The sequence below is a fragment of the Condylura cristata genome, unplaced genomic scaffold, assembly GCF_000260355.1.
Source record: "Condylura cristata isolate star-nosed mole 26May11 unplaced genomic scaffold, ConCri1.0 scaffold00041, whole genome shotgun sequence".
Lineage (NCBI taxonomy): Eukaryota > Metazoa > Chordata > Mammalia > Eulipotyphla > Talpidae > Condylura > Condylura cristata.
In genome coordinates, this window is record NW_004567142.1 from 5391274 (window position 1) to 5400182 (window position 8909).

Below are 8909 nucleotides of genomic sequence, written 5' to 3' on the forward strand. Positions count from 1 at the left end.
CCGGGCACCTGCACGTGTTGCAGGCGCCCGGGTTCCGGGGTGGGCCAAGCCAGGCCTGCTGCCCCCAGGCCCCGTCCTGCACGCTGCCCCTTCACCCCGCCGCCCCCCGTGTCTGCCCCCGTCCTCACTCAGCTTCCTGGCCTCCGCCCACCCCCCGTCCACCCTCCTCCCTCCCTCTCTTCTTCAAACTCACCCAAGTCCATGCAGGACACCTCCGGCTGCCCAGCTGCCCAGCGGCAGTGCAGGGCAAGATGGGGCTGGCCACGCCCCCTTTCCCTTCTCGCTGTCCGCTGTGACCCCGCCCACCTGCGGCCCCCCAGGCCTCAGACCTGCGGGGAGCGCCGCACTCCCGTGGCTTGTCCCCCCCCCGTCCTGTACCAGGCCACCAAGGCTCTGCCCAGGGGTTTGGGGAGCGGGCTCCCGGGAGGGACCCAGCAGGCCCGCTGCTCTCTGCCAGCGGAGGAATGGCTTCCCGCCAACTCGGAGCCCGTGGAGCGCTGCGGCTTCACCGTCAAGAATCTCCCCACCGGAGCGAGGATCCTCTTCCGCGTCGTCGGGGTCAACATCGCGGGGCGCAGCCAGCCGGCCACGCTGGTGCAGCCCGTCACCATCCGGGAGATTGTGGGTGCGTGCCCGGCCCCACCCCGTGTGCCCAAAGACCAAGCTGGTGCACCCCACCGGCTCGCTGGCTTCAGACGGGGCGGCCCCAAGCGACCCCTGTGGGCCACCATCCCTCTTCCGGCCGGCCCCGCTGAGCCCCCCTGTGTTTGCGCCCCCAGAGCAACCCAAGATCCGCCTCCCCCGCCACCTCCGCCAGACATATATCCGCCGAGTCGGGGAGCAGATCAACCTCGTCATCCCCTTCCAGGTGCCAGCGGGTCGGGGGGCGGGGGTCCGCTCCAGGGGGTTACCCCGACTGACTGAGCCCCGCCTGCTGCCGCGCAGGGGAAGCCCCGGCCGCAGGTGGTGTGGACCAAGGCAGGGGCGCCCCTGGACTCGAGCCGCGTGCACGTGCGGACCAGCGACCTGGACACTGTGTTCTTCGTGCGCCAGGCGGCGCGCTCCGACTCCGGGGAGTACACGCTGAGCGTGCAGATCGAGAACATGAAGGACGAGGCCTCCATCCGCATCCGGGTCGTGGGTGCGCCGCCAGCGGGAGGGGGGCCCCCGCGAGGGTGGCCTGGCAGGGGGCGCAGCGCTGCAGGGCGCTGAGGTGAGGGGATGGGGCGGGGAGCCTTGGGGAGGACGGATGAACGGACACCCCACTCCATCTTCCAGAGAAGGCGGGGCCCGCGGAGAACGTGGTGGTGAAGGAGGTGTGGGGCGGAAACGCGCTGGTGGAGTGGCAGCCCCCCAAGGATGACGGGAACAGTGAGGTCACTGGGTATTTCATCCAGAAGGCCGACAAGAAGACCATGGTGAGAGGCGGGGGCTGCGGTGGGTCCCCATTTCCTAACTGGGAGACCAGAGGCATCCGCCTGGAGGGAAGGGCTGGAGGTGCCTTTGGGTGGCCACAGCTGCATGGATTTTTTTTTTTTATGTTGTAACAAGATTATCAACACTAAAGATGTAGTGTGTTCCAGCCAGTTCCCAGGCAGATCCAGCAGTCCTTAAGTCCTTAAGTAGTCACTCCCCAAAAGGAAAAATAAAAAAATAGGAAGAGGAAAAGCAGCCACCGCCCTTCACTCCAGGCAACGAGCCACCTGCTTCCTCCCTGTGGACTTGTGTCTTCTGAGGATCTAGTATAAATGGGGCCACACTATGTGGCCTTTCATGTCTTGGAAACATCGTGCTTCCAAGGTCCCTCCACATTGGAACACACATCAGCCCTCCATTCCTTTTCACGGCTGAGTCATATTCCACAATGCAAAGCTACTCTAATTTTTCTCCGGCCGTCCCTTGCAGGACACTCAGGTCCGCGGGGCGCTCTGCCCTTGTGAATGGTGCGTTTGCTCCGTGTAGCACGTGCTTCTCCCACCCTCTGGTGGTGATGCTTCTCGCCCGTGTCCGCACCCTAGGAGTGGTTCAACGTCTATGAACACAGCCGGCCCACCCACTGCACGGTGTCCGACCTCATCGTGGGCAACGAGTACTACTTCCGCGTCTTCAGCGAGAACATCTGTGGGCTCAGCGACATCCCCGGTGTCTCCAAGAACACCGCCCAGATCCTCAAGACAGGTAGGCTCCCCACCCCGGCGTCTGAACTTGACTCCCCCACCCCATTCAAAAGCGGGTGGCACCTAGCGATGGAGGAGAGTGGTCGGGGGTGGTGGGGGAGGGCACTGACAGGCATAGCTCCATCCCCCAGGTCTGTTCTTCAAGCCCCTGGACTACAAGGAGCACGACTTCCGGACCCCTCCCAAGTTCCTGACGCCCCTGCCAGACCGGGTGGTGGTGGCTGGCTACTCCGCTGCCCTCAACTGTGCCGTCAGGGGCCACCCAAAGGTGTGTGCGGGCGTCTGTGTGAACACACAAGGGAGCCCCCAGGCGAAGCCACGCCCCTGCCACCGACGCTCTCTGTTGCATGGAACTGGCTCCTTCTCACCCGCCCTGTCTTTCCCCTCTGGCCGGAGCCCCAGTCTCAGAAATCACATGCCGATGACCCTCGGGAACATTCCAGGGGAATGTTCTCCCCTCCCGGGCTGCCCACGTCTTCCCGCCGGCTCGGGTTTCCCGACCCCAGCAGGGTTTGGACATGGGCAGCGCTGGCCAGCGACTGGCCTCCACCTAGCCAGGAGCATGGCGCCCCTGGGGCTCCTGTAGCCCGCTTGCTCCAGGCCGACCCCTGGGCCGTTTCCAAGCCCCACCCCGCTGGTGGCCGGGGGTGGAGCCTCAGCGCAGTAACTGCCCCCAGCCCAGGCCGCTGCTCCGGACCAGGCCATTTGCCTGTTTGCATCAGTGGGGCATCCCGCCTCCGCCTCGTGCCACTCACTCCCAGCACGCCCTGAAAGGCCTGGGCGCTGGGTGAACTGGACAAGAAACTCCTGTGCGTGCGGGAGGCTGACATTTGTGCAGACCACCATAAAACCCCGAAGGGCGCAGCCGCGTGGTGGGGCCTAGGAGGGGGCCGAATGGGCATCCCTGTCCCGGCGCGGGGAGGGCGGCCTGGGTGAGCCGAGACCCAGAAGATGGCGCTGGCAGGTGCGAAGCGGGAAGGCAGTGCTGCAGGCGGGAACAGCCAGCACGGGCCCAGAGCAGGCCAGCGAGGGCGGAGGGGCACCGGCAAGACCCCAGGTGGCTTCCATCAGGCCAGCACCCGGGGTCCTTGAGCGGCTTCCTCTCCCGCACCCTCAACAGCCCAAGGTGGTCTGGATGAAGAACAAGATGGAAATCCGCGAGGACCCCAAGTTCCTGATGACCAACTACCAGGGGGTGCTGACGCTCAGCATCCGCCGCCCCTCCCCCTTCGACTCGGGGACTTACTCCTGCCGGGCAGTCAACGAGCTGGGGGAGGCGCTGGCCGAGTGCAAGCTGGACGTCAAAGGTGAGGGTGCGGGAGCTGCTCCTCACCCTCTTCCGCCTGGCCCCAGTCCTCCAGCTCCCCTGCAGGCTGGGAGGGGAGGCTGCTGCCAGCTGCCCCGCGCTGCCCGGGGCTGTCCGGCGCTGCCGGCTGGGTGGGGGAGGAGGCCGCTCCCCAGGCCGACCCGGCTCCTCACGCTCTGCCGTCCCTGCCAGCGGCCACTCAGGCAGCTCCCCGGGGCGAGCTCCTCAGGCCCTACTGCAGGACCCCAGGGGTGGCTGCTCAGAACCCCCCATCAGGAGGCCTCATTTGGGGCTCAGCGTGCCAGAATCAGCATAGGAGGTCTGGCGGCCGGTGAACCAGCTCCCCCTGCCGGTCAAGTGGATCAGGACGGTCAGGGGCGCACTCGCAGTCCTGAACCCCGGCCCTGGAGCCCGCTCACCCCCTTTTTTCTTCCCCCAGTGCCGCAGTGAACACGGTCCTCCAGCTGCGAGATAACTGGCTGCGAGTCCTGGCCCAGCCCGCGCCCCCCACCCCGTGTTAGGGGGTCCTCCCTGAACAGAGAACAGTCTTGTGGCACTTGCGAGTGTCTGTCCGTGATTCCGTGGCTCCACTTCCGCCCTGTAGGGTCCGTCTCCGGGGGCTGTGGGGACAGCGGCTTGGGCTGGCCCGGGGAAGGCAGCCCCGCTGGCCGGCCACCTCTGCCGCCGCCTCGGCGGGCAGCAGCAGGAAGGCCGGTCACCCTGGCTACGGCCACGCTTCCTGGGTGTCTGGGGACGGCCAGGCGGCCTGCGGCTGTGGCCACCACGCCCGAGGTACTGGGCGGGAGCCGGCTCTGGAGAGCTCTTCTCGAGGGACACCTGGCGCCAGGGACCCACAGCCTGGCCTGGGGGAAGGGGGCTCCCTCTGCGGCGCAGCGGGCTGCAGCGGGAGCCGGGGCTGTGCTTAAGCGGCTGGTCTTTATTAACTTTAATAACTCATTTGTCCGCCAGGGGTAGGGCATTTCTCTCTGGTCCACAGTCGGCCTCCAGGGGTGCTGCGGAGGTCAGAGACCCCAGAGCTCAGAGGACTGAGGGTTGAGTCTTGCTTCCATGGCTTGAAGCTGGGTAAAGAGGGTCGTCTCAGAGGCTTTGGCCGCACCAAGTGTGCAGCTTGGTGGGGGGTGAGTGAGGGGCTTTGTTCTCAATGGGCAGAGGGGGCGTTCCAAGAAGAGCCCCCAGGTCCCAGGCGCCCGTCCCTCCCTGACCTGACAGTGGGCAGGGCATCTGGCCAGATCCCACTGCTGCAGGTCAAGCTGGGGTGAGGGGGAGGCTGCACAACTGGGGCTTAGGCAGCACCTGAGCAAGCACAGACCCCCACCCCGCCCCCCAGTGCCTCTCCGCTTTCAGATCCTCTTGTTTTCTAAGTGCAAACTTAAGTCCGCCCTGGCCCCTCCTGTTCCATAAACCTGTCCAAGCTAAGATTCGGGGACCCTTGGCGCCTCCACTGTCCGACACAGGCACCCCCAGCCGATCCACACCCCGCTTTCCGACTCTGGGTCCTCCCACCGCCCCGCCCTCGCGTCAGCCCCCCGGCACCGCCCACCTCGCGCTCGAACAGGTCCTCGGCGTCGTCCAGGTCCGAGTCCGAGTCCTCCCCGTCCTCCAGCGCCGAGTAGTCCTGCGTGAAGGGCACAGCTCCCTGCGCCGAGTGGAAGCGCAGGCGGTAGAGCAGCCGCACCCACTGGCCGAACTCGCGGTCGCGGGTCTGCGGGGAGGCCCGCAGCTGCAGGTAGAAGGCGCGGCCAGTGCGGAACTTGACCTTGAGCTGCCAGCGGCTTTCATCGTGGACGAAGAGCTGGACGAACTGCAAGGGGAACAGCCTGGCGGGCGGAAGGGGAGGCCTCAGGTCCCGGCTCCCCGGCCGGACGCCCTCGGGGTCGGGGCCACCCCCTCGGCCCAGGAGAAACACTCTGGACCTGCCCTTGTGCACGCACTAAGCACGCGCGCGCGCACGGCCCGCGGGCCTCTCCCCTGGGGTCGACTCGGATGCCGCCTGCCCGACTTGCAGCTAGATGTTGGGTCTGGGGCCACACACGGGTCCAGCTATCATGTTTCTGAGCTCCCTGCACCCCAACCTTAGTGACCCCGGCTTGGCCAACAATCTTGGTGTCGCTCCTGACTCGTCGTTCTGCCCCCACCCTCGCCGCTCGCTCTGTCAGCCCCCCTCGGCTTGGAGGCAGCATGCGCAGTCCCTCCCTGCGGCCACTGCCACCCAGGCCTCCGCGGCGGCCCTCACCCCGTCTGCGCCCCAGCGGCCGCCAGGGGGCGCGCGCCGGCGCCTAGGAGAGCGCAAGGCCGCGCCCCGCGGGCCTCAACTGGACGTCCCCGCCTGCTGCCCTTCCCGGTCCTCGGGCCTCCGCCTGCCCTTCCTGGCTGCCTCAGGGTCCCCGGCGCGGGCCCGCACGCCACAGGATCTGCCCCATGTTCCCTTCCCACGCTCACCCCCGACGGCCCCCTTCCTGGGGCTCCCACCGCCCTGGCCCCCTGTTCATGAGCCGGTCCAGCCGTCTAGGTGCTCCCTTGGGAACTGGCACCGCCTGCCCCGCTCCCTGGGTCCTCCTGCAGCCAGCCCGTGGCCTGGCCCCTTCTGCTCTGTCAGCCACAGCTCAGGGGGCCTCCCCTGGCAGCCCTGGCCACCGCCCCCCTTGCCGACGTCCCCGCCGCCTGCTGCCCTCCACAGACCATCCCCGCGGTCCGCCTTCCCGCTGGGCTTGGCGGGGTGGGGTGGGCGGGGGGCTCTCGTCGGCTTTCGTTCCCGTCTGTCCCCATTACTAGCTGCCACCTGGCAGGCACACGGCAAATGCTTGCTGAGAACGGAGAAATTCTGGGCTCCCGCTCTGATTCGGAGGAAATCAGGGATTTCCGGCTCCGGGAGGAAACCAGGTCACACGCGGGCAGTGGGCCCCAGTGTCCACGGGTAACCCCAACACTGGCCACACTCGCCTGGCGCCCCCTGCTGGCCACACTGGCTCCAGCCCACCCTGCCAGCGGGTGGGTCAGCGCAGTCTCGCTGTGGCCCCAAGCACGTGACAACCACTTTCTCCCTTTACCCCGTGGATAAACGCCTGCCTGAGGTGGGTGCTCCTCTTAGCCCCGCCCCAGTGAGGTACTTGGGGCGCCGGCAGTTAGGGAAGTTAGCCGAAGCTGCATTTGAACCCAACCTGTCCACACTACACTGTCCTGGGGGCAGGCTGGGTGTCCAGCCAGAGCGTTCCATTGTGAGTGTCTGTGAAAGGCGGCTGCACCCCGCTGACCTGCGGACATGAGCAGGGAGCCCGGAGAGGCTGCACAGGCAGTGCCAGCTGCTCTCGAAAGGGCAAAGCCTGCAGCACAGCGCTGGCGCCAGGGCCCGACAGGCCTGGGGGCTGGAGGAGGCCTAGATGGGACAGCAAATCCAGTCTCTCCCCTCCCTGGACAGTGTGCGGCCTGGGGCAGGGCATGAGCTGCTGAGGAGTTGTGTGGGTTGGGGCCATTCGGCCCCCGGCCCCTGCGCCACGTCCTCACCCTCCCCTCGGAGCCCTGACTCTGCCGCTATCGGTCAAATGGGGGACACACTGGTGGCGCAAGGGGTGAAGTCTCAGCACTGTGAGGATGTCGCAGCCACTGCAGCCTGAGTTCGATCCCCAGCCAGGGAGAACACAGGGCGCAGCAGATCTCTCCTGTCTCCCTGCTGCTCCCCTCAGCTGTGGATTTTAGTCAGCCTGCCTGTTCTGCTCCCACTTTGTCTCTGGTGGAGCCTCTCACCCCCCACACCTCTGGCCTGTGCCCCAGTTCTGTATGCAGGAATAAATAAATCTTAAAAAAAAGAAGAATGTCCAGAGGCCCACAGATGCCAGCACCCAGCTCTGTGAATGCCTCACGCTGAGGGGAGGTGGGGCGAGAAAGCTGCGAGGGGCCTTGCGGTAGTCCAGGTTGGTACCCCATCCCAACACCATTTTTTGGGTTTTGGAACTATAGGTGAAGCCTGGGGCGTGGGTGCTAACCCCACTTTCCTTCCTTTCTTTTCTCTCTCTCCCCGTCTTCTGGCATCAACTGAAATGCGATCCAGAAAGTGAAGGTGGCCGGCAGGACATTTGTCAACCTGTGTGTACTTTGGGGTGTGCAGCTGCAGTGGGAGGCGGGGGGAGCGGGAGAAAGGTGTAGTCTGTGTGTTTCCTACTGGGGGGAGGCATGCAGGCCAAGCCTGAGGGACCAGCGTGGCGCTCAAGAGCCGGGGGCCAGCCGAGACGAGGGCCTGGGTTCCCGCTCAGCCCCCCACCCCTACCAGAACCCGCTGTGGGGCCTGGACTCGCCTCTCTGGACTCAATCTCTTTGAAGATGGGGTTCAGGGGCCCCAGCACTCAGTGTCCAAAGGCTGTGACCATGTGCACGTCCCGGGGCAGGCAGCAGGCACTGCAGAAGTGGCCACTGTCCGGGGCAGCTGCCTGTTCCCCGTCTTTATAGCCCCTGATTTCTGGCCCTGGGGACTTCCCTGTCTAGCTCTCCTGGCTGCACAGCAGCCCAGAGTGGGCTGGCACCACGGCTGGGAGTGGTCTGGGTGCTAGCAGGGACTGGGGGGCCCGGGAGGCCCAGTGTTGGGGAGAGAGGTCCAGGGCAGTCACCCAAAGAGCTGCAGGTGTCCTTTCTCCTTGGCGGGGCCTGCCAGCAGCAACAGGTCTGGGAGCTCTAGGGCTGGACTGGAGGCGGCCACCCCCATGGTGACCTTGTTGGCAACTTCTCCTAGACGGGTCACCTGGGGTCAAGGGTCAGAGGTTAGAGGCAGGTGGATGGGGCAAGGACTGGGTAGGGGTCAAAGTCAGGCATCCTGGTAGGGTGAGGGGTGGGGAACCAAGGATCAAACATCGAGTGGGTGTGGGTGTGGGGGGGTGCAGATATCCTGGGGTCAAAAGTCGAGGATAAAATGGTGTAAAGCCCGGGAAACCGAGCCACGGAGTGAGGCCAGGGCTCTCGGGAAGTTAAAATCAAGAGGTCTGGGGTGGGGTCAGCAGGAGTCCCGTGAGATGGACATCGGGAGAGCGACGGGGAGCAGGGGGCAGGGGTTCTCCAAACCGGGGGTTGGGGGCCGGGGCCCCGGCTCCACACCTGCACGAAGTTGCTCTCAAAGATGGGGAAGTCTCGCAGCTGGTCGAACTCGCCGCTCAGGAGGTGGCGCTGGAGCCGTCCGGGCCGGCCCGAGGGACAGGCTGGCAGCAGGGGGCGGTCTAGAGAGGCGAAGTTCGGGGTTCCGGTCCTGGAGTCGGAGCCCGGGGCCCATCGCTCCGAGGCTGCGGGCCTCGGCATGGCCGGCCCCATCCCTCGCCTGGTCCCCTCACCTGGTCCAGACCCGCCTCTCACCTGCCATCCCTCCTGGTCCCGCCACGCCTGCTCCCGCGAGGGCCGGCTTCGGCTCGTGCCCGCGCTTCATAGCC

General features: G+C 66.2%; 2 protein-coding genes across 3 annotated transcripts in view; one reads left to right on the forward strand and one right to left on the reverse strand.

Annotated features, from left to right (window-relative positions):
* Positions 1 to 4033, forward strand: part of MYBPC2 (myosin binding protein C, fast type) — a 19375-nt gene extending 15342 nt beyond the window's left edge. Inside the window, exons 18-25 of the mRNA XM_012733520.1 lie at positions 382 to 625; positions 780 to 868; positions 946 to 1141; positions 1279 to 1418; positions 2019 to 2178; positions 2309 to 2445; positions 3298 to 3484; positions 3923 to 4033. Of these exons, the coding sequence (XP_012588974.1) occupies positions 382 to 625; positions 780 to 868; positions 946 to 1141; positions 1279 to 1418; positions 2019 to 2178; positions 2309 to 2445; positions 3298 to 3484; positions 3923 to 3933 (1164 nt within the window). The 3' untranslated portion in view covers positions 3934 to 4033. The remainder of the gene's footprint in view (positions 1 to 381; positions 626 to 779; positions 869 to 945; positions 1142 to 1278; positions 1419 to 2018; positions 2179 to 2308; positions 2446 to 3297; positions 3485 to 3922) is intronic.
* A 377-nt stretch (positions 4034 to 4410) lies between these two features.
* Positions 4411 to 8905, reverse strand: FAM71E1 (family with sequence similarity 71, member E1). Of its 2 annotated transcripts, XM_012733622.1 has the most exons (5): positions 8836 to 8905; positions 8584 to 8702; positions 8103 to 8233; positions 5045 to 5321; positions 4411 to 4562 (listed from the first exon to the last, which is right to left on the reverse strand). In XM_012733622.1, exons 1-5 carry the CDS (start codon positions 8903 to 8905, stop codon positions 4506 to 4508), a joined length of 654 nt encoding a protein of 217 aa, XP_012589076.1. In that variant the 3' UTR covers positions 4411 to 4505. The 2 variants fall into 2 exon arrangements, with proteins under 2 accessions (XP_012589076.1, XP_012589075.1); XM_012733621.1 differs by lacking the exon at positions 8836 to 8905 and having other exon boundaries at positions 8584 to 8826.
* Positions 8906 to 8909: the final 4 nt, after the last annotated feature.

Excerpts from the sequence above, each read along its gene's own strand:
- FAM71E1 (XM_012733621.1), bottom strand. The coding sequence starts at position 8,793 with ATGGGGCCGGCCATGCCGAGGCCCGCAGCCTCGGAGCGATGGGCCCCG. Across the intron at positions 8,234-8,583 it reads TTGAGAGCAACTTCGTGCAG|GTGACCCGTCTAGGAGAAGT; the intron begins GTGTGGAGCCGG and ends CCTTGACCCCAG. Across the intron at positions 5,322-8,102 it reads GGACACCTGCAGCTCTTTGG|GCTGTTCCCCTTGCAGTTCG; the intron begins GTGACTGCCCTG and ends TCCGCCCGCCAG.